Genomic DNA, 25,187 nt, shown 5'->3' on the forward strand with positions numbered 1-25,187 from the left:
AAAATAATAATAGTTTAGCCTTAATCAAGAAGCCTAGCACTCATGGCTTTAAAGCAAGAGTTATTTTAGTTTGTTTATTTTTAGGTGTTTCAATGGAACCAGGGTCCCTAGAACTCCCAAAAGGCTTTATCCACCCTCTTCTTCCAGGGAAGGAGAAACCACAATCTTCCTTCAGTGTGTAAAGCTTCCAGTCACTTAAAAGTTCTCCTTATATTTAGCTGAAAACTCTACATCTGCACTTTATTTTTTTGTTAAAGTATAAAATACATGCAAAAAAGTACACATATCGTTTTAAGTGTACAGCTCAATTAATTTTCACAAACTAAACACACCTGTATAGTCTAGATCAAAAATAAGTCATTTCCTGCCCTCCAGAAGCCCCCTAAATGTCACCCTTTTTTCAAAGGAAACGCTTTCAACTTCTATCCTTATAGATACATTTTGCCTAGTCTTGTACTTGATATAAATGGAACCACATAGTGTGTATTTTGTATCTGGCATCAACATTACGTTTGTTAGAATTATCTATATTGTTGTATTTTCAGGCTGTTCATTATCATTGCTGTTTAGTGTATAATTGTATTAATATACCACAATTTAGTTACTCATTCTACTATTGATGGGTATTTAGGTAGTTATCATTTAGAGTGGTTATGAATAGTGCTGCTATGAACATTCTAGTACAAGCCTTTTGGTAAAATATGTATACATTTACACCTAGGAATAGAATTGTTGGGTTGTAGTGTATGCATGTTCTCAGCTTTGATAGATACTGCCAAACAGTTTTCCAAAGAAGTTGTGTCACATACATACTACTATATATAAAATAGATAGCTAATGGGGACCTACTGTGTAGCACAGGGAACTCTACTCAGTACTCTGTAATGGCCTATATGGGAAAAGAATCTAAAAAAAGAGTGGATATATGTATTTGTATAACAGATTGCTGTACACCTGAAACTAACACAACACTGTAAATCAATTATACCTCAATAAAAATTTTTTTAAAAAAGTTGTATCGATTTGTACTCTCACCAGTGTGTATAAGAGTTCTGGTTGTCATTGCATGTAACCCAAAATTTTCCACCAATCTCAGTGGATGGAGAAATCTGATTCACAACCTCCCTAATAGGCTTTATTATTTAGTTATGTCCTTATGTTTATAATAGTCTTTTAGATCATCTTTTTTGTTCTGTCATCTTCCATCAGTTCCTTTCCCACATAACATGTCCTGCTGCTGGTGCCTCTTCCTGCAGACATGGCTGACGCAGGAGGACTGTTCAGGCTGTGTTCAGTGAGGAGTGGATTACTCACTGCACACCAGCCCACCATTTTAGGATGCCTGACAGCCTGTGGTTCGACACTTCCTGGCTGCCTCTAAGTCAGGCACTGGGATGCAAGCTAAAGCAGGGAGGTTTAGAGAGATTAAGTGTTGTGCTATTGGATATACAAGCAGAGCTCAGAGAGAGCATACAGATTTGGTCTCTGAGCCCCAAAGTTATAAAGAGTTAAGAGATAAAAAATGAGTATCAAGGACCTGTTAAAGGAGGATGGAGACCACAGCAGAGCAGCATTCACTTTGTGGAGTGAGGCTCAGGTCTTCTTTTGCTTCAACTCATGCTTCAACTTTTGCTTTCTTTGCTTCCCCCAAGTCTCTGCCCATGCATCAGTCACCCCCAAAGTGTCTTTGTGAATCTAGGATTGGCTCACTATAAAAGCCCAAACCACATTTTTAACAACAATGAAAGGGGATAAGTGATTTTCTTTATCTAGTTTCTTAACAAATGCTTAATTTTTTTCTTCTAGTAGCTAATTGTCAGTAGAACAATTTTAGTCTGCATAATACGAGAATGTCAATTCAAAACCTAAATGCTAGCTAGTTTAGTACTCAGAATGTTTTTCAGTCATGTTTTTTCTATTACCCTTACTCACCAATATCATGTCAGTTCACTCTATTGTTTATTTTGTGTGCTATCTCCCCAAATAGAGTGCAAGTTTCTTGGATGGCAGGAAACTTCTTTGCACCAGGCTATCTGGTATACTTCATTTAAATAGACAGAGGGAATCATGGACTCCTTTTGCTTAGGCTATCAGAAATCCTAAATTTGATACTCAACTCTGGAAGCTCCTTGTAATTTAGTCTTCTAGTTACATTTATTCTCCTTTTCCCTCTTTTGTATTCATTATGACTTGCCTTTTAACCTTCATCATAATAGACATGCAGACCATTGATTATTGACATTTTAAAAAACTGTAAGCTGATTTTAGAAGGCAGATGAGTCAAGACAAAAAATTAATGCTCATTCAATATACTTGTTGTAGTAAGACATGTGATGTCAACATTTTAAAGTATCCTTTAGTTATTTAAACTCAAACCCTTTTCCTCATCTATCTTAATTCACTTTGCTCTTAAGAGTTAGGGGACGTTCTTAAACTTACCCCATTGATTCCAGAAAATTGCTGAGCCATGTGCAGCATCAATGCCACTAGAATAGGCTGTTGGTAGCTGGAATTGGTGAAGAGCTGAATTATTGAGACTTTCTTTTCATTTGATGCTTCTTCCCTTTCTTTTCTCATCTCAGTGATGTCTTTGGTGACATCATCACATCCTCTGAGTCTTTTCAAGCCTGTTCCCCAAAATGATCAGGTTGACACAACTCAGGTCAAAACAAAAATAAATTTATTTGTATTATGTTATTGAAAGAGCTACAGTTCTGCATAGCCCTTTCTGGTACTTAATAGCATGGGTGTTGGAAATTCTTTCTTGTTAAATTAAATCCTGCTTTTTTATTTCTCAAAAAAGCAGAACATTTCCCTTCATCTTATGACAAACAAAATTGTGATCCTCATTATCATAGAAGGATAATGTAGGAAAGGTCTTTTAGAAGTCTCTGTATGTGGATTTTCTGTTCGGGTTTGTGTGAATGTTTATGGTTGCAAAATGGCATGCACCAGTCATATTAAGTGATCTTGCATATTCTTCTTACATATAATCACTGACTTCATTTGGAAAGCACTGGTACCAATTTCATGAGTATCCATTCATGCACACTCTTTCTCATTAGCTGACAGTTCCAAAACAATAGGAAGAAAGTAAAACCACCCATAGACTTACTTTTCTTTGCTTTGGCTTCCTCATCCAACTTGATGTAAAGGTATCTGGGGCTTTCTGGACAGAAGAAGAGCAGCAAAGATTGCAAAACAGCTGGCACAGCAGACAGACCAAGCAGGATGTGCCACAGCTCATGATTGCCCAGGATAAAGTCGAGGCCAACGATCTGAAAAGTCAGGGAGGAAGCATATCAACTGCACATCACTTTGGATCTGCTTTCTGAAACAATTTGTTGAAAAAGCACATTGGCTATTTGATAGTAATCCCTGACAACTGTGACTCACGTATGCACAAGCATGCACAAGATGAAAACTACTGCTAGTGTGTCTCATCTGAACTGAATTATGGACTCCTTGTTTTACAAAGAATTCACCTAGATTTGTTTTCATTAACTCCTATGGGACATTTAGGATGAGAATCAACCAAACTTTTAAGCACACATTTGATATCTAAAACAACAGCAAAAATCGTGCATCTTTGGACCTTTGTTAAAAAAATTTCTTCTTACATTACCCAGAACTTAAATAGAATGGGGTTACATAGATAAAACAATTACTCTGATGAGAACTAGTTTTGTGATCCCTACTGCAAGTAGTTTATCCTCTGGATAGCCATAGGTTTGAGGTTCTAGGACTCCCTCTGAGAACGTAGGACAGAAGGAAAGAATACAGTCAGCTGAACAAAAACTGCTATTGTAAGCATTTGCATATTAAATTTGAGCAGGTAAGATGCTCAGAACAAAGGAAACCTGGGTAGGCAAAATTTTGAAATTTTTTATTCCTTGAAATATAAATGGAATAATTAAATTCTAGAATAGCTCCAGCAGTTCAAGACTTGGCTTACCAGGTCACCTCCAGTGCCAACCCCACCACAACTCCAAGGGGAAAAGTGAGGAGTGGAGTAGTAGTACTTTAGCTTTGAGCTAAAAAGCCTATGTCTCTATACCACCTCCACTACCACCTGTGGAACTGCCTTTTTCCTCTGTGTTGTTCTACAGTGAGAGTGGACAATCAGGGAAGGAGAAGTTGGGTAAAGTAGAGGATGGGTGAGGAAGGGAATGGGAGTTTTACCTGACTAATAAGAATGCCTGTGACAATGGCCAGCTGATGAAGGGCACCAATAGCACCCCTGAGCGTGGTTGGAGCAATTTCACCAATGTACATTGGAACCAAGCCTGAAATTAACCCTAAATGAAACATGAACATAAACGTTAAAGTGTAGCAAGGACTATCTCAATAACAATAATTTTGTTTAAGTACAGTCAATATTCTGCTGAAACTCCCTTCCTGAGTTCATTGGAAGGAAGAGCCCTTGTCACCAACAATTATACACCGTTTACGCAAAGAATGATTGTTGATGCGACTCCAAATGAAGTTGTAGTTGGATATACAAAGAGAAAGGAATGGTTAGTGATGCATTTGGCAATTATTCATAGCATTGTCTTATTTAGTTAAAAAAAATCCATGTTAATATTGAGTTTGTACCATAATGCCTTAGGTTATCTTCAGAAAAGAGACTGAAGAATGCTTTAACAATATTCTTAAAAACACAATAATATTCTCACTCTAGATTTGTGGGATTAAAGGAAATTAGAACTTATCTAGGCCAACTTCTTTACTTGATAAAGGTGAGAAACAACTTAGCCAAGATCACAGTGCAATAGAGTGTTAGTGGAGAACTACAAGCCCTGTCTGAGTTTCCACGATGTGGAGGTGCCTCAAGATCACAGTTGAGTTGGCCAGGCTGAGGGGGAAGGTGGAAGGGGTTGAGGAACTCAGAGACTCTTCCCCCAATCACTCCAACCAGAGCAAACCTAGCTTCTTTATTCTCTCCAAATAATAGGCTTCAGAAAAGATTTTAGTTGCATAAAGACTTCTGGTGCTTAAAGGAATACTGAAATTTAAAAAGCTCTAGGGCATTCTGCCTTCTATAGTTTTCCTAGTTGCAGATGTAATCAGTCATGTTGGAAATGGTGGAGTATCTAGCCATTTGCTGAGTGCATAAAAAGGTCAGAGATTATCAATGAGCAAGGCTGAATGCGATGTTTGGCATTTTCTTAAGAATTTAAAAGTAAGATTTGTCAGAGACTTCCTCTTAGAGAGACGGCCTGCCTATCAAATATATAGAAGATGCTTTGAGGAATTGTTTCAATATTTTTTTTCAATATTTTTTAAGGCTTCAAATTGTTCTTAATATCACATGAACATTTACATGATTGATACAGCATCTGAATTTCTGCTTTTACATGTAACTCTAATGTGTGGTATGTTGATCTTAAAGAAGAAGGGGAAAAAACCCCATTTGTTTGGTCCTATTCTAGGCTGTACTATTTTTCTGTAATGCCTAACATTATACCCCAAGAACAGAAAGTGCAGGTAAGCTCACAGGTCTGAAGTCACATGAACCTGAAGTCAAATTGTATTTCCTATAAGTTTTAGCAATTTTAATGCTCATAATAGGATCAGACATAATTTTAAAAGGTGGTTGGAGAGTACAAGTTACTTGGCTATGCTAGTGATAGGTTGCTCCATGTTATGTTTACAGCATTTATTTTCAACTTTACCAAAAATATTTTGTAATTTTTTTCTTGCTATATTTTAAAAAATAGAGAGAAAAGATAGAAGAATCATGATTTGGACTTCTTTGATTGTGTTATTATTTGCATTTTACAGAAGAGGAAACTGAGTCTCACATTCAATTACTAAGGCCAGACAGAGACAGTGCCAGAATCGATTCACTCTGAATCCAAAGCTTTTTCCACAAGTGGGGTGACTCTTTACCTGGATCAAGCTACCCTTTCAGTTATTTTTATTAGCATTGAAAACAACAAAAAGAGACAAGTAATCTTAGACTTTTGTTTCAACTGATCATTGAAGATGCATGGAATTATAGTCTTTCCTCTTTGCAGGTAAAATTGTTAAAAATATTTTATACACCATTTTGTGCCCTCACCTTTCCTCTCCCACCCCCAATGGATATTATTAGCGGCTATGATTTGGGACAATGGGTGTCGCTGGGATCGAGAAGCAAAGATTTGACTATTTTAGAGAATGCACAATCCTCCCTTTCTGCTGATAAGTTGCTTCAGGTAGTTTGAAAAGCTGTCTCCAAGAAATAGTGATTCAGCTGTTTAGATGTGAAGTTCTTAGGAAGAGCAACCTTCCTCCATTCTGAGCCCCGCTACCAACTGATTCTGCCTGATTCCCTCTCCCCATGGTCAGCACCACTTTAACCCTTCAACCAGCTACATGTGGAAGCATTTAGGGCTAGGGAATGTGGTCTGAGAGATGGGCCAGGATGTCAGGGTCTTTCCAGATAGGAGAGACAGAGACATCAGCGGCCAGGTAGGCCATAAGGGTAGAGTTAGGGGTCTGGGCATAGCAGTCTTCCACTGTCTACTGAACAACAGGAGTAATGATAACAGCTAGCACATTTGGCAGCTTGCTGTAGTCAGATTCTATGCTGAACACTTATTCTCACAAGCATCTCCAGGAGGTAGATACTGTTATCCTTCTCACTTACTGGATAAGGAAACAATGTTAAATAATTTGTCTTAGATCATACGACTAGAAATGCTGTCATTGCTGTGGATAAGAATATACCCTTACAACTCCACTTACTGGTCCCAAACCTCCCTGACTCAGGACTACAACTTTATGTTACTGCCTTTCCCTTTCACGATGTCACTCAAGGCTCAAAAAAATTCCCTACATGTAACCACATCTGCCTTCAGAATAATTTTCAGGTGTGTGTATGTGTTTGTGTGGGAGTGTGCGTGTGTGTGTATGTGTGTGTGTGCATGACTTACCACAGTAGAGTCCTGATATGCCTCTTCCTGAAATTATAAGAATGTGAGATGGTCCCAATTTCGAAAACCCCATCAAGAGAGCTCCAACTAATGAGAGAATGTTTGCTACCAACATGGCTTTGATTCTGAAAATTTGAAAAGCAAGGATTATAAATTTAGCATCAAAACTTGGTAAAATTATTTGCTTTCAGAGCATGCTGAGATTTTTACCTAAGACTGAATATTTTAATTTTGCTGATAGAGCTAGTTGGGGAATCTTAAACCATGATTGCTACTTTGACCTGTCTGTGGGTTAAAGCATTAACAATAAGTAATATATATATAATGAGAGAATTTGGGTTGCATGTACCTGATCTCCACATTTTGATAGAGATGATTCAATTGTAATGATGACTGGTTTGCCTTAAGATAACACTTCTGACACCTTTTCAAATAGTTAACAATTAAGTTTTCTAGAAGTTGATTGTTTTAAACAATAATTGCCTGGTGATAGCGAAATTTAATTCCGTAGTTGTAATCTATGACATCCCTTTTTTTTTCTTTTAATGGTACAAGTTTTTAGTTGATATAGATCATGAAAGGAACTTTCAAAGTTAAGTTTTCTTTAGTATGAATTATTTGGAAGTAAATTAAAACATGCTTTTACTTTAAGCCTTATCATAGAGAACTATAGTTATCCCTATTTTATCATTGTATGCCAGCATATTTCCAGAATCTATGAATTAATGTCAACCAATGTAAAATATGTAATAAAGCTGACAATAGCAACAAAAACATCATTTTCAAAATTAATCATATGAAAATTGACATTTGCAGGTATCTGATACTCTTCCTCCTGTTAAATGGGAAAGTGAGGTACACAAAAACCTTCTTCAAAGTTCAGTCGATGCTAAGGCCAATAAAAGAATTTGAGTGAACAGGTGTGAAAATTTTTGTCCCACAAAGAAATGTAGGTATCTTGTTATGCTCTATTTCAGTGTTTCAAACTTTAATAGGTGAGCTTTTTCTAAGCAAGTATCTTAAACACCAAACAGATTTTTTTTTTTTCTGGAAAATAAAACTATATAATCTCATACTGCAATGATTGCCCAAAAAACCATGTGATAGGCTGGATAATACCCCACAAGAGTCCACATCCTAATCTTCAGACCCTGGGAATATGTTACTTTATATGGCAAAGGGATTTTGCAGATTGATTAAATTAAGGATTTTGAATTGAAGAGATTATCCAGTCGGGCCCAATGATGTAATCACGACTATCCTTATACTAGGAAGGCAGAAGAGAAGGTGATGTGATGAAAGAAATAAAGCTTGTAGTGATGTGCTCTGAAGATGGAGGAAGGGGCCACAAGCCAAGGAACAGAAATGGCCACCAGAAGCTGGGAAAGGGAAAGGAAATGGACTCTTCCTCAGAGCCTCCAGAAAGAATGAGCCCTGCTCACAGTCAAGACACTGTGATTTCAGCCAAGTGAAACTGAATTTGGGTCTCCAAAACTGTAAGGAAACAAATTTGTGTTGTTTTAAGCCATTAAGTTTGTAGTAATTCATTAGAGCAGTAACGGCAAACTAGTATATGCAAGTTATCAACTACCCAGAGACAGGTAAAAAGAGTGCTTTAGAGCTGACCAGCTTCAGAACTGCATAGTAGAAAAAGACAGGGGTGTTTCTCTGTGAAGTGCTTTTTCTTTACACAAGGACAGAGGGCAGGCAAATTCAATAATTTACCCTAGGAAACTGTTACTAGCTAGCTAATAGTATATTCCATTAGGCGGGAAAAAGAGAAAAAGTCGTAAAAGAGATAGATAGCCTGAAAGTATTTTTGATGCCGGATTGCTCTAAAGTCCCTCTTCCTTAGCACCGGTGGATGCTGGAGCACTCTATACACCTTAAAGGATTTTAACTTCTGCTCAGACGTGAGAAATGGCCAAGAATAAATTATCTAAAAATACACGAAATGGTTGAATCAGGGAGAAAGAAATATATGTCTAAGTATATTTCTTTAAATCTTGCTCTAAATACTTCTGTAGGCATAGGCTTCTTCATCATCATCATCTACACTTGCTGCCTGCTCACTTAGTGCCAAGCAGTGTACTAAACCTTTTATATTCATTTTAATTTAATCCTTACAATAATGCCACGAGGGAGGTATTTTTTTCCCCACATTGCAGATGGAGGGAAACGTCTTAGAGAACTGAGGTAACTTGCTCATTTTCACATAGCTATTAAGTGACAGAGCTGGGATTTGATCTGTGTGAAACCAAAGGTTAATGCTTTATTTTGGTGAGTTCCATTTTTGATACAAAAGAAAGAACATATTCAGAGGCAAGCTGTGTATACCTTCCTTCCCTCATGGTAGTGTGGATTGCCCAGATCATGGTCTCCCCCACCTTACCCTGGTACTTAAATTTTAAGTAAAATTTGACTTTGAGAACCCAAATCTATAAAATAGTGGCTATAGACATCTATTGGCTATTAACACAATTACAAGGAAAGATGTTTTTTAAAGCAGTAACGGAAAAGTACACTTTTATTTACTTTTAACTAGTAGAGCAATGACCCTGGCAATAAGGACTATCATGTTATTTCTCAGTGAATCTCCCTAGAAAAATAGTTTTGTGGAAGAGACTGAACTATTTTGTCTTAATTTTGAAGTTAAAATTATTAGTTTTAGGGCTATTTTCAAGGAGGATCATTTTTCTACTAAGAGTTGGAGGAAGTCTCACTTTTAGTTCACAATAAATAATTTGATAAATGGTCATTTGACATTGTTTAGGGGTATGACCATTGTTGATGCTAAATCCTAAGACCGTTTTTTTTTTTTTTGGCTGCGCTTCGTCTTAGTTGCAGCACGCAGGATCTTCGTTGTGGCATGTTTTAGTTGCGGCATGCGGGATCTGTAGTTGAGGCATTCAGGCTCTTAGTTGTGGCATGCATGTGGGATCTAGTTCCCTGACCAGGGATCGAACCCGGACCCTCTGCTTTGGCAGCACAGAGTCTTACCCACTGGACCACCAGGGACGCCCCCTAAATCCTAAGACTTGAGAAGACATGCATCCTGATTCCATCACCAGGACACTAATTAAATGTTTTAGAGTAAGTCACTGGATTGTTAGAATCTTGTCTCTAATTTAAGGGCTTAAATTTTTTCTTCAGTGATGAGAAGCAGTATAAAACATCAATAGCTGCTAAAAGAGTTGGTCTATCCATATTTAAAATTTTAACTTAGCTTTGCTTAATTTTATTTATTTTAGACATAATTAATCTAGAAAAATTTCCAACTACTGCTTAAACCAACTTGGTGCAAATTGAAATGATTTTTAAATTTTTAAAATAATTAAAACCAGTTAATGACCTGCATAATTTATGGATACTGATTTAAAGATCAGCTAAACACCAGTAAGTTGATAAAAATTTGAAGAACTGACCATTTTCTTTTATGGTAGAGGAAGTCCCTCTCAAATAAGAGTAAGAATATAACTTGCATTACCATGCTACCCATTACTTAAGAGAAATTCTTACAGTCTTATTATATAAAAGCTCCAGTACAAGAGGAAGAACTTATCAGAACTTAATAACCAGAGAGGGAAAACTATAATTTAAAGTAGGAATTTTAGGACTTCCCTTGTGGTCCAGTTGTTAAGACTCTGCACTTCCACTGCAGGGGGTGCGGGTTTGATCCCTGGTCAGGGAACTAAGATTCCTGCATGCCATGTGGCATGGCCAAGAAAAAAAAAAGTAGGGATTTTAATAATTAAATGAGGGACTCCCCTGGTGGTCCAGTGGTAAAGAATCCGCCTTCCAATACAGGGGACGCAGGTTCGATCCCTGGTCGGGGAACTAAGATCCCACTTGCTGCAGGGCAACTAAGGCCACGTGCCACAACTACTGAGCTTGCGCGCCTCAACGAGAGAGAGAAAACCCGCACGCCACAAGTAGAGAGAAACCTGAGCAGACTGTGTGCCGTAACAAAAAAGATCCTACATGCCTCAAGAAAGATCCTGTGTGCCGCAACTAAGACCCAACGCAGCCAAAAAAAAAAAAAAAAAAAAAAAAAATATATATATATATATATGGAAAATAAATAAATACAATAAATAAATATTTAAAAAAATAGTTAAATGAATCGTAATCCAGTATTACTAAGATAGTTGCCTATATCATTTAGAACTTTAAAGGTTTTTGCATTTTCTAAATTTTCCATATTTGCATGTTTTTATCATGAGAAAAAAAGTGATAAAAGATGGATGCAAAGAGCAGAAAATAAATCTAAAGAAATAACCGTTTTATTTTCTGTTTTACTTCCTCTCTATGGGGGTGGGGGGAATCCAAGAGCTTTAGTACATCACATGACTAAATGAAATTTGAGTGTAAAGGAGTTCCACTGATGTTTTTAATCCAAAACACGTAATAGAAACCAAAGTAGAGAAATGGAGACACCACTTGCTTCATCTGTGGTTGGGGCTTTGAGATAAAAGGAGCAGCAGCTAGAAACCCCATGCCAAGTATATTGGGCAACTGGGAGCTGTGGATATTGACTGGACCTTAGGACCTGACTGATCCAAATGTCAAATTCTAATCTGAAAATGAAAACCTGGATGTCTGAGAAATGGAGCAATTTGATGAAGCCAACAATCGACTCCCAGGTTAAAAATTCCACGCTTGACTCCCCACTGAGTTCCTGAGTAAACCACTTGTGCAGTGGTTTCTCAATATGTTTTACAAGTTACAAAGTCAGAGAATCAGAGTGATTATCTAGAAATACACACCAAACTCATTTTTGCTGTAAATGCCTCCACTATTAAGCCGATGGTTGCAACAGATTTCTCCATTATTTGGTCCAATACCAACCTAACTCATAGGGTCGTGAGTTGAAAAAACAACTCTGAAACTACTCCACAAAAGGAAAGATGATTTCTTTCTAAACAAATTATGACACCCAAAATACTGAAGTTTCTGTGTTTATGCTTGTTTATGAAATTTGCCTACCTTCCAAGCTGGTCCCCAAGCAACCCACCAAAGAATGAGGCAATCATTCCACCAACTGGAAAGCTGGACACAGACAGGGACCAGAACATGGTGATGAGGCTGGCAGATGCCACAGGCTCTTCCTCAGCCCAAGGGGTTGGTGTTGGGACCCTTAGGAATGGGCTTGTGGGTAGTTCCTCTGTACTGTTGATAGCATAGCTGTTGATAGCTTTTCGGTCATCAAGCGGAACACCCAAAACATGTCTATAATGGGTTATTATTACCTAAGGAGATAAAATAAGGAAAAATAGCTCCAATATTTCAAACATTCTGTATATTTTTGTTTTTCCTTTAAAATATTTGTTAGGTGTTTAAACAGGATTATCTCAATTATGTGTGTTATACACATACTAATGCGTATAGTTGTTTCAGTTGACCGTATCCTATGAAACAGAGGTCACAAATTCCAGTGCCAACAGGAACCAGACAGGAACAAACAAGTGAAGGAGGCAAGAAGGATCTTGATGACTAGAGGACTGAAATACTGTCTGTAATTTTGAGAATGTAATAGTGAGTTGGCAGAATTTATTTGTCCCATCTGAAGGAGGAAGTTGCAATGTGAGACTAGTGTTGCATGACCTTTAATTTTTTTTTTAACATCTTTATTGGAGTCAAATTGCTTTACAATGTTGTGTTAGTTTCTGCTGTATAACAAAGTGAATCAGCTATACGTATACATATATCCCCATATCTCCTCCCTCTTGCGCCTCCCTCCCACCCTCCCTATCCCACCCCTCTAGGTGGACACAAAGCACCGAGCTGATCTCCCTGTGCTAAGCGGCTGCTTCCCACTAGCTATCTATTTTACATTTGGTAGTGAATATATGTCCATGCCACTCTCTCACTTCGTCCCAGCTTACCCTTCCCCCTCCCCATGTCCTCAGGTCCATTCTCTACGTCTGAGTCTTTATCCCTGTCTTGCCCCTAGGTTCATCAGAACCATTTTTTTTTTTTGGATTCCATATATATGTGTTAGCATATGGTATTTGTTTTTCTCTTTCTGACTTACTTCACTCCGTATGACAGACTCTAGGTCCATCCACCTCACTACAAATAACTCAATTTTGTTTCTTTTTATGACTGAGTAATATTCCATTGTATATATATGTGCCACACCTTCTTTATCCATTTATCTGTTGATGGACACTTAGGTTGCTTCCATGACCTGGCTATTGTAAATAGTGCTGCAGTGAACATTGTGGTACATGTATCTTTTTGAATTATGGTTTTCTCAGGGTATATGCCCAGTAGTAAGATTGCTGGGTCATATGGTAGTTCTACTTTTAGTTTTTTAAGGAACCTCCATACTGTTCTCCATAGTGGCTGTATCAGTTTACATTCCCACCAACAGTGCAAGAGGGTTCCCTTTTCTCCACACCCTCTCCAGCATTTATTGTTTGTAGATTTTTTGATGATGGCCATTCTGACTGGTGTGAGGTGATACCTCATTGTAGTTTTGATTTGCATTTCTCTAATGATTAGTGCTGTTGAGCATCCTCTCATGTATTTGTTGGCTATCTGTATGTCTTCTTTGGAGAAATGTCTATTTATGACCTTTAATTTTAAAGAGAAGCCAGAAATCTGGATTTTTATATAAAATTCTTCAAGTTTGAAAGGTTGGCAACTATCCAAATTGAAAATATCCTGCAGGTTGAAAAGATGTATTTTCACTCCACTGTTACCCCTGCATAGCAGGATTTAACTTGGCTTCTGTAAATATTTTAATAGGAACATAAAAGTAGGTATAAGAATAAAGATTGGGAAAGATGAGGCCAAAAATAAAGTTGGTATACAAATTCAAATACTCGGTGCTGTATCCTTGCTTTAGGTGAGCTCTAAATTTATTAATAAGCTTCCTAGCAGCCAGTGAAAAGAGAGGAAAACAGTCATATACACTGGTGAATTCTGAATATCAAAAACAACTCAGTAGTACCTGAGAAGGTGTTGAGACCTGAAGGAAGTTTCTTGTATAGGTCCTCACAGAGTTCAGTATGTAACAGAATAAACAACGTTCAAAACTAGATTTCACAGTGCCATATTTTATAATGTGTTTCAGTAGAGGTAAAGATCAAACAAAAGTATAATCGAGTAAAGGCACATCCTTCAGGCTCTCTTCCTTCTGTGTCATTCCTCTTGATGATTTGGTCACTATTCAGCAGCAATGAGCTGGGAGGACCTCTGACAAGGACCTGGAATGCAGCTGCCCTAGGTTGCCAGTCCTGGGCAAAGTCCTATGTGGTAAAATCAGCTGATGAGGGAAAGAATGATATCCTCTTACAATAAAAGAGGTCGGATCCGGACATTTACCTCATGGAAGGCCACTCTATATGGATAATATACACAGAAGAAAGGCTGAAAAGAAATAACCCAAATGTTCTCAGCAGTTTGCTCTACATGAAAAATCATGAATTTTTTTCTTCTAAAACTTTCTGCAACAGGCATGCATAGTTTTCATACTCGTAAAAAAAGTGTGACTTTAAAATACCCTAAAATAATTCCAAATGTCATTCTGCTAATAAAAACAAATGGGCCTGAATGACTCTTCTTACGTAATAGTATTTAAGCAGCTCTTTCCATACAGAAGGAAGGGGTTATAGAGAGGGCACTAAGCCGGATGCGGATGGGGGATCTCTGTGTTTAGGTCTGGCTCTAGGACTTGGATTGGAGGAGGGGAAACCTTAGATTAATTTTCCCTCCGACATTGAAGAGGATGCTTTAAACAAGGATTTGAAAAGTTCTCCCACAAGAAGAGAAAAGGTTCTACCAATTCCAAATTTCAAGAATCCTGTTAAATTAGCATGTGCTGTTATCACCCACAGAAAAAATAATATGGCCCCCAGAGTTATTCCCTAAGCCTCTCAGCCTTGGCAAGGGCTGCCACACTCATGATGCTATGTGGTACCTAACCAGGGCACATCTTTTAGCTCAAGGAGCAACCCTTTTCAGCAGATGGACTGTGGCAAGTACACACTTCACACGTTCACACCCTGCAGTCTCTTACATTTTCCTTGGAGTCCAGTGTCGTAAGAGAAGCAGATGAAATATGATGAATTCATAGAAGGCACCGAACAAATGCTTGTACCATCACCTTATGCCACCCCTTCCCCTAGCTTCTCTTCTCTCTCTCTCTCTGTCTCTTTCTCTCTCTCTTCTTCTTTCACTAAACACTTTATTGTTTACATCAATCATTGTGTTTGGCACTGGTGCCAGGAAGAAGAATAAGACATCAATCCCACCCTAAATGACCTGACAGTCTGATTCAGAGCAGAGGGGACGAAGTCCTGGTTTCCCCACTTACAGGCTGTGGGATTTGAGAAAAATGACATCCTTCTCCTGTCTATTCACTGGAAACCAGAGTAGGGATGCACAAAGTAAATGAGAAAAATGATAGAAATTATTCAATATTTTAAAAAAATACCCATTCAAATAGTCAACATGGAGAAAACCCAAACTTTGTTGGCCTTCTTGACTATTATTTAAAAGTTTTGTATTATTTTACTTTGGGTCACCTATGGGAGACAGGAGTAGAGGGAAGGACTAGAATCTTGTTAGTGTTAGGGCTCCTAAGTGTTTTGTTTGCTTGTTTGTCTTTTTTTTTCTTGTGATGAGAACTCAGGATTTACTGTCTCAAAAACTTTCATATATAACATACAGCAGTGTTAATTATATTTATCATGTTGTACATTACATCCCTAGTACTTATTTATCCTATACCTGGAAGTTTGTACCTTTGACCTCCTTCATCCAATTCCATCCCCTCCCCTGCCTAACCCCCACCCCCGCAGGGTTCCAAAATGTTTTGATCTGGACAAGAAATGGGCATAATAAGGTTGTTGGGCGAGTCAAATGGGGGAGAACATATGTTAGTGCCTGACGCACAGTGAGTTGGTGCTCAATACATGTTTGTGCACTGAAACAACCCTATCCTTCCATTGTTTTCTCTTATTCCCTGGCATTTCCATCTGTGCGTCTGGGAGCTCTGAATGCATGCTTCAATCAGCTCTTAAGTTTTTTTAAAAAAATCCTTAGGCACATGGTATTCTAGCTGGAGTTTTCTGTGAGCTCAGCGAATAGCTGAATCAGAGATCAAGGATTATTTATTACTCTTTCTTTTTCTGTGAGTGTTTTAAAGTGAAGAGTCAAGGCCAAGTTATCAGCCTTGGAACCATGCCTGTGGAACCTGACAGAAGACCAGGATTATCCCGTGTTCCCCATGTGGACACACCTTATCTCTCTGAATGCGGAGCAGATACCTTTCTGTCACTGTTAGAAATTGCCAAAAAGAGAACTTGTGCATGTTTCACTTGCCTGTTGAGGTGCATTGATCACGCCAATGTCATATCCAAACTGGAAGGAACCCAGCACGGCAGTGAAGACAGTAAAAACCAAGGTCCTGGTGACCTGTGGGGAACGAAACACAGGGCTGGGAAACACCAGGCAATTCCAGTTACCATCGTCCCATCAGTCTGCAGCTTGGACTTCTGACAGGCTCCACTGGCTGTTTCTTGCCCCTTGATACTCATTCACTGTGTGCCCTATGCTCCTGGCAGGGCTCATTCATATGGGACTGTGGGGGCACCTTTCATTTCCCCTACACTGCTAAAGCAGCAAAAATCTGGGACAGCTTCGTCCAGGGGAGGAACCGGACATACTTTCCCATATATATATGTGTATATATTCTTTTAAGCTTCAAAATCAGGACTGTGAACTAGAATTGCTGCTGACTAAAGGCCACTGCCAAGATAAAAACAGTTTTAAAATAAAATTTTAAAAATCATTGAAAAGTCAAATAAGACAGCAGTAACAAAGAGATAGGGAGCTCTGCTGGACATTGCCATGATACAGAAACACCTCAAAACTCATCTAAGAGGCACCACAATCCACATCAACATCTAGGTAAAATAGTTTTCAGGATCTGCAACTTGTTGAACCTAGAGTTGTGAATTAAGGGATATTATTTTCTCCCCAACTTCATGCAGCTACAAAAAACTGTAGAAAGTGGCAGAGCATCCATCCCTTTCAACTTATAATTACATGTCTAACCATCTTAGAGAAATCATATCATGCATACAGAGTCACATATAAGGATATTTGACGCAGCATTTTTGTGCATGTTATAGCAAGAATTGTGGAAAGAACCTAAATGTCATTCAATGGAATGGCCAAATAGATTCAAATACATCACGATACGTACAACACATTATGCTGCAGTTAGAATAATGTGATTGTTATATACTGACTTTTTAAGTGTCAAAGGAAATTGTGAAATCTCGTTATTTTTTTAAAAAGACTTAAACCTAAGTGTTATTTGATTTGTGTGTGTTTTATGTAATTCATAGAATATTTTCTTGAAGAACAAATAACAAAAGGATGACCTTTGAGGAGGAATGTGAGACTGGAGAGGTGGGGTAAAAGAGTATTTTTCTTTTATTTATATTATTATACATTTTATAAGGAAAATATTTCATGTAAAATTATGTAATTTGAAATTTTAAAGTAAATGACATGAGATATAGCAGGAACTTTGTTGAATGAATGAATGAGTCATATCAACACAGCATTTCGTTCCCACTCTGATACTTAGTGGGTATGTGACCCAAGCCACTTTCCCTATATAATCTTCAGTTTTTCTCTAAATTGGCAAATAATTATAAATCCCCCTACTCCAGCATGAAGAATAGCTAATTAACCAGACCTCCGTATTCCCCAATTAAGCTGGAGATCAGAAGTTTCACAGTGTCATCATCAACAAAGTATTATCACAGTACCACCCTGAGAGCCCTTGAAGTTACTATCTAGTGGTCCTAAAACCAGACTTTACTTGAAGAGCTTATTACATGTGTAGCTTCCTGGGGCTCACCTCAGATCTACTAGCGGATTGGAATCTCTGGGGTGAGGATTGGAAATCTGTATGTTCCCTCTCTTTCTACTAATTCAGAATTAATTACAGGTGGCACCTATGTAGACTTTCCCTCCCAGTAACTTTGTTCCCTGAAAGACAAGACATCAAAGCTGACCCAAATTATATGCTAATATGATATATATATATCTCCAAAGAACCATATAATATCATATAACTATGAAGCATATATATAATATCTTATATATCATATAATTATATAATTCACATTTGTATTTATTAGATATAAATCATATATACATATATAGTTATTTATTAATAATAGTAAAATAATTATAAATAAAATATATGTAAAAAGTGCACATGTGCGAGTGCTTGCACACACAAATACACACACACGGTATGGTTATGGTGTGTGGGATTACCAGAGACTTTGAATTATCCTCTAAAATGGAACTGGAGACATCTAAAATGCAGTGGCTCAGGCAGCCAAAGCTAAGATGAGGTTCCATTCACTTGGTTGGTGATTTCTCCTTAAATCCTTTTTCCCTTTAAGCTGTTTCCAGGGACAGAGAATTTCATCCCATTTACAGATAGCATCATTAGTAATGAGGGGACCAAGAAGTGCCTTAAGCAGGCTTTAACCCCCTTCTTGATAATCTCTATTACTACAATCTGGACAATCTGATGTTAGGTGCAATGCAAACACAGCTTCAATGCCTAATACTGAATATTTTGCCTACTGCATGCCATTCACGGCGGTATGTGTATTATGTCATTTACCTGTAATAGTTTTCTCTTGTTGCTATTACAAATAACCAAACAAAGCAGTGGCTTAAATAACACAAATTTATTATTTTACAGTTTTTGTAGATCAGAAGGTCTGACACTAGTCTCATCAGACTAAAATTTATGTGTTGGCAAGCTGTGTTCCTTTCTGGAGGATGTAGGGGAAAATTTGGGTTGATGATAGAATTTAGTTCCTTGTGGTTGAAGGACCAATGTCTGTGCTAGCTGTAAAGCAAGGGCCATTCCCAGCTCTGGAGGCCACAGCATTCCTTGATTAGTCATGCCCTTCCTCCATCTTCATAGCCAGAATCTCCCTGTCTCAAGGTCCCTAACGGTAATGGCATTTGTAAAGCCCTTTTTACTACGTGAGGTAACATATTCACAGGTTCTGGGGACAAGGTTGTGGACATCTTTTGAGGACCATTATTCTGCCAACCACACTCCTCATGACAGTACCATTAGTATCCCTATTTTATAGATAACTAGACTAGTTAAAGTCTTACAGCCAGTAACTTGTATTGACAGAATAATGATTTGGATCCAGAACTTATGCTTTTAATTACTTGGTTATTTTGCATTTCTCATTGATCAGAAACAAACATTCACAAGCCAAACAGGTCTGAAACTCTAGGATCCTAATCTTTCTAAATTGAAAAAAAAAAAACTAAGTGTGCGCATATTTATAGGATTTGCCGATTGTGATGCTGAAGCAAATCACCAAACACCGACCAGTTCCAAGCGCATTTTCCATTTTCCCACCACTCACCACACAAATCCCCTCCTTCCTCACACACCCATAAAAAACTTTTGTGAGGTTTCTGATGAAAATCAAAAAGGGCTACTCAACTGCTCATCTGTAGCTCAGCTGAAGAAGAACCTCAGGTCCTACCCAACACCAAGCCCAGGGCTATGATATACTTGCCCAGTTTCATCCCTGCATCTCCTTTTCTTCCGTGGCAGAGTCTCCCAGCACTTGTTGTCTTAGTGACTGCGCCTCCCACTGCATCCCTGGGCTTCTGCTCTCTGCTGGCTCTCTCTTCCTGTCCCCACCAGACAAGCATTTGGTTCCTTTCTTCTTATTTTGAGCCCAACTGGTGAGCAATGGTGAGCAGCGGTGCTACAGAAATGGAAGTTGGGGATGAAGGTAGTGGCTGCAGCAGATCTGGTCCCCTATAATCTCCATCAGCCTTCCTCTTCCACTCCAAATGACAGTCTCAGTCACAACAGTGTTAGCTGTTCCTTCATTGCTTTGACAAAAATGTAAGCTAATTTTCAAACGTAGAAGATCTCTGGAACTCCTGTCCCATTACCTTCCAATCAAATTGTTCTAAGTCATTACTATAGAAATATTGGAGCTGCCCCCAAGATCACTTTCTCACATTATAGGGATAACAAAAAAGCCACTGTGAAGGAGATAAGAGAGGTTTTAAACATTTAGAAATCTTAGGGTGTTCTTGAAGTCTTTGTCCTCTGGTCTTCCTGGCTTCTTTTTCAGTGTTGGCTCTGGTACTGCCACCCATGGCCTGCAGTTCCCCACTTTAACTCCTTGAGATAGAAATTTCATCCAAAAAATTGTATGAGTAATTAAATTGGTAATTAATTTAAGGTAATTAATTGAGTAATTAAAGTAGCAATCAAAAAAAAAAAGAAATTTCGGGGCTTCCCTGGTGGTGCAGTGGGTGAGAGTCTGCCTGCCAATGCAGGGGACCCGGGTTCAAGCCCTGGTCTGGGAAGATCCCACATGCCGTGGAGCAACTAGGCCCGTGAGCCACAACTACTGAGCCTACGCGTCTGGAGCCTGTGCTCCGCAACAAGAGAGGCCGCGACAGTGAAAGGCCCGCGCACCACAATGAAGAGTGGCCCCCACTCGCCACAACTGGAGAAAGCCCTCGCACAGAAACGAAGACCCAACACAGCCAAAAATAAATAAATTAATTAATTTTTTAAAAAAAGAAATTTCATCCAAAAAATTGTATGAGTAATTAAATTGGTAATTAATTTAAGGTAATTAATTGAGCCATTAAAGTAGCAATCAAAAAAAAAGAAATTTCATCCAGTTGGTCAGATAAGGAGCAATCTCATTTATTTTAAGCGGGCCACTTGGATTCCCAACCAAAGTGATCATACCAAATATCAAAGTCTCTGGAACTGTTTGATTGCATTTTCTTTTTTGTTTTTGTTTTGTACCTCTTATTTTCAGGTTTGATTTCCCTCTCTGAACTCCATTTTGAACTGGCTCTTCACTTCCCATCATTTCTTTTTCCATTGTGAAATAAAAAGAGATAACATTTGTAGTTAACCTTCTTTGTGGTTAGACTTGGTCAGAGAAAGTTTTGTTTATGAGAGGGAAAATTTCTGAAAACTACTAAACAACTTAGTTTGAATTGGCCCATTAACCTCCATTCATTCAATCTAATATCCAAGAGGTTGACTCAAGGATAGGTACATAGGAGCCAGTGAAAACGGTGAGAACTTAGAGAGGAACTTACTCTTGTCCAGGCTCTGTGTTCTAAATGGTTTGCCTGTTCTCTCAACAACCTTGTAAGTGGAAATTATTATACCATTTTACATATGGGAAAAGGTAATGATATGGAAAGGGTAATGAACTCATCTAAAGGCCATATATCCACCAAGTGGCAGAAGATATTCAAGCCTTTTCTCTCAACTTCTTCATAGGCAACAGGCTATTAAGCATGCACTTTTAGAAAGACTGTCTTAATTTGGAGCTTAATAATTTTAGGTTAAAGAAACTATGTTCTATATCCAATTAAAAATATGCTGCTGGATAAATGTCGAAGAGTAGAATGGGCAAGTGGCTGAACCTTAACATAAAACAAATGTGGTGTTTATTTTGTGGCTTAGAAATCAGATGGAGTCTATTAGGAAAAACAAATAGGCTTGGGAGTCAGAAAACCTGGAAGAGTCCCAGCTAGGCCCTTAACATCCCCAAATCTCAGTTTCTTTACCCTGCAAATGGGTATAATAATAGTTAATGCATAGAATTGTTATAAAGGCGGAATAAGATACACACTGTGGTCTTCCGATAAATAGTGAAAGGGCTAAAAAAACAACTGATCTTTAATCACATCATTATCATCTCATTTATCACTCTTAGCAAACAACCACCTGTCAAATTTTTAGACATCACCAATAATCTTCACAACACTACTGCAAAGTACATGAAATTATCCCCATTTTACAGGTGAGGAAACCAGGGCTCAGAGATTAAGTGGTATGCCCAACACACATAGCTGATGAATAACAGATACTCTTGTATTGGAAACCAGAGCTCATCTTAAACTCCCACTGCTAAACAAAAAGGCAGATTTTCAGCATCTATTGATTGACTAGGTAGGGAGCAGAGCTTGTACTCTTTCCTCTACAAAATACTATGTACACCAACCCAAAGGCGATCTTGCACCCTAGTTTGGAAAAGTCCAGGAGCTTCTCAAGCCATAGAATTTTCAAGCTGAAAGGGACCTTTGAGAGCAATGGATTCTAGGCTAATCTCTTCCTTTTTCAGTTGAAGAATCTGAGTCCAAGTCTTTTGAATTATACAGTGCATTACTGGGTATATCCAGAGTGAGAACCCAGGTCTCCTAACCCTCAGTCTCATGCTTAATTCACTTCTTTCAAAGTCTGGGTGGTTTTACAAAGCTATAACATTGTGCTTTACATCAGTTCTCATTCTTTCTGGGTTCCCTTTTTAGGCAATTCCTTAATTCTCAAGAGAAGTACTACAGCACAATTTCTAAAGGCCCCTAAGGGAATTTAATGATAGTTCTATATGAAACTTGATCATAGGCTATGTGCCAGGCACTGTGGTTAAGCACCTTTCTTTTTGCAGTATCTACCAAACTTCAGTTGTTTGAACACTGCCTTCATAATTTTTGCCAAATCTACATACCATCTGTATAGTTATTAACTTAATATTTGTCTTTATACTGTTTTTAAAGTTTTAACTACTTTAGCTGTATCCTGGGCTGTTATAGGAAATCATGAAATCCTAGTTATTCCTTAAATACACATTATACAAATACATAACTATTGACATCAAAATGTCATCTGAGTTTCTCTAATATTATCTCATTTAATTACTCCCATACAGTAGGGAACTATTATAATACTTGTATATCCCATACTATATCCTTATGTTATATCCCAGTGTGTTCTTAATTTGTTGCAATAGAGAAAAGCACTCGAGAAAATCATACAGACTAGTCAGAAAACAGAGAAAATATCCTTAAAATCTCAATTAGTGGATAGGCCAGTTAAATAACTTAACCCCAGTATCACAACAGGTAAGTAGTATCAGCACACTCCAAATCCAGGCCCCTGACTACAAAGCCTGTGCTCCTAGCCTTTCACTTACTGACATGAAAGATGGCTCAGCAGAGTAAGTTACACCAGATCAGAACTTAGAGGTCCTACTCTAACACACATTTACCTACTTGTATGATTGTGTGCAGAGGTGGGTGCATTTGGTTGGGGGATACTTAGAAAACAGCAACAGCACTACACCCTTTGTATTTTCAAGTTTTTATTTTGAAAAGTATATCTACAGAGAAGTTGAAAGAGTAGTGCAGTGAACACTCCATAACCTTCACCTGTGTTCACCAATGGTTAACCTTTACCACATTTGTTTAACTCTCCGTGTGTGTGTGTGTGTGTGTGTGTGTTGTTTTGGCTGAATCATTTGAAAATAAGTAGCAGATACTTGTGTCACTTCACTCCTAAATACTTCAGCATGTACTCACTAAGAACATTCTCCTACATAATTACAATACCATTATCATATCGAAGAATGTAATAGTTATAAAACATTATCTAATATACCATTTTCAAAATTTCTCACTATCCCCATATTGTCCCTTAGAGCTATTTTCTTCTTCCTTCCACCATCTAAGATCACTTGTTGCATTTGGTCATCAGTTCTTCTTAGTCTCCTTTAATCTAGAACAGGCCTTCTACCCCTTGTTTTTCAAATATTGATATTTTTGAAGATTTCAGATCAGTTTCACGATTAGTTAGATTTGGGTTACTATGCCTTTTTTGGCACATTCCTTCCGTAATATGGTTATGTAGTACCACTCGAGAAAACATTACACAGGCTAGTCAGAAAAGAGAGCAAATACACTTAAAATCCCAATTACTGAATAAAAACTATGATTATTTTAGCAGCCAAACTATCAATCGGCCAAGAGAAGTAGCTTTGACCTGTGATAGCTACACCCAACATCCCCCAAATCCTCAATGTGCTCACTGACTTGAACAGATTTCCCTATTCATGTCCTCAAATGGACATAATACGACTGTACCTTATCTTCTGTCATTTTGTGGGTTGGAGTCCTCCTCTTAATTCCAGGTCCTGCAGTGAGTGTGGCAGATGCAGTGGCCAGTCCCTGACTGTCCTCCTCCAGCTTTCTGAGACTAGTTATACATTAGAGTAGGAGGAGCAAGGCAAAGAAGGCATGAGGCCAAGTCTAATCTTGGGCAGAGGGTGAATATTGATGAGAATCCAATCAATAAATGCTTTGCCTCTGTGACTTGTGGCTTCAATGCCTTTGTTCCACCAGGAAAGAAAATGGGAGCAGGTCCCTTAGGCGTAAGTTAGAAACCAGGGGAGGTCATGTTTTAAGGCACGTTCTAAATGGGGCAGTAACCAGGGGCAGGTGAAAAAAGAAATCTTTGGGGTCTTTTGTCGAAAATGAGAGAAGCTGGGCTGCCATGCTGTACTGTGGAGAAAAGAAAGACAGGTGCGTGGGAGGCACATGCACTGCCCTGCAGAGAAACAGTACTGTGGTGCTTGCGCTTCAGAGCTGGACTGTGTGGCCAGAGGTCACTGTAGGCTTGAGTGGTGACCTGAATGCGTTTGGAGAGTCAGGAACTTGGGTTTGAATCTCACCATTTTACTGGTGTTGTGACCTTAAACAAGTGGCTCATTGTGACTTTTCTGTGCCTTAGTTTTTTCACCTGATAGAATGAAAATAACAGACTATACACTTTGTTTATTGGTTGGGTTAAATGTGGTAATATATGAAAGTGTTTAGCACGGTGAATAATAGGTGCTCAGCAAATGTTGGTTGCTCTTGTTTTTGCTGTTATAGTTACTGGTTCGGTGTATGTCAAGAGGCACCTGAAGGAGGCAGTAGTGGAGCTCTCAAATAAATCTCCCAGGGCTTGGGCTTGTGCCCCTCTGCACATCCTCTACCATGTCCAGTCTCGGGGTGGGGGGGGGGGTTGGGGGCAGGTGACATCAAAATTGGTTGAGCTTGAACTGTGCCTGGCAAACTGTGTTACTGGTTCCACTGAGGCTCAGCTGGAACCAGTGTCCAGCAGAGAAGATGTAACGAACAGCCCCATAAATGACGGGTGTTATGGAGAAACAGAGAATGAGGAGGTAAAGGAGGCTCAGATTTCATTTGTCTTTTATTTCCCCACTCTTTTCATTTGTATCACTTCTGCAAGGTAATGCAAGTGAGTATCATTCAATTCAAATCACAAACTTTTATTGAGCCCAGCACAGTCCCGGGCTCTGAGATGCATGATATAAACACAACACTTTGGAGCTCAAAATGCATAAGGAGAGAGAA

At 38.4% G+C, this 25,187-nt stretch overlaps 1 protein-coding gene across 4 annotated transcripts in view; it reads right to left on the reverse strand.

Annotated features, from left to right (window-relative positions):
- SLC2A2 (solute carrier family 2 member 2) overlaps window positions 1-24,782 on the reverse strand; it is a 36,518-nt gene extending 11,736 nt beyond the window's left edge. The window contains exons 1-7 of one of the 4 annotated variants that reach the window (XM_082458989.1): window positions 23,913-24,782; window positions 16,254-16,346; window positions 11,907-12,169; window positions 6,921-7,045; window positions 4,183-4,298; window positions 3,116-3,278; window positions 2,440-2,627 (exon numbers count right to left, since the gene is read on the reverse strand). In XM_082458989.1, coding sequence (XP_082315115.1) covers window positions 2,440-2,627; window positions 3,116-3,278; window positions 4,183-4,298; window positions 6,921-7,045; window positions 11,907-12,169; window positions 16,254-16,346; window positions 23,913-23,927 — 963 coding nt within the window. In that variant the 5' untranslated portion in view covers window positions 23,928-24,782. Of the gene's footprint in view, window positions 1-2,439; window positions 2,628-3,115; window positions 3,279-4,182; window positions 4,299-6,920; window positions 7,046-11,906; window positions 12,170-16,253; window positions 16,347-23,912 lie in introns of those variants that run through there. The other 3 variants (XM_082458988.1, XM_082458990.1, XM_082458991.1) reach the window with 3 other exon arrangements.
- Between the last annotated feature and the right edge of the window lie 405 nt (window positions 24,783-25,187).

The sequence above is a fragment of the Balaenoptera physalus genome (assembly GCF_965194825.1).
Source record: "Balaenoptera physalus genome assembly, chromosome: 4".
Lineage (NCBI taxonomy): Eukaryota > Metazoa > Chordata > Mammalia > Artiodactyla > Balaenopteridae > Balaenoptera > Balaenoptera physalus.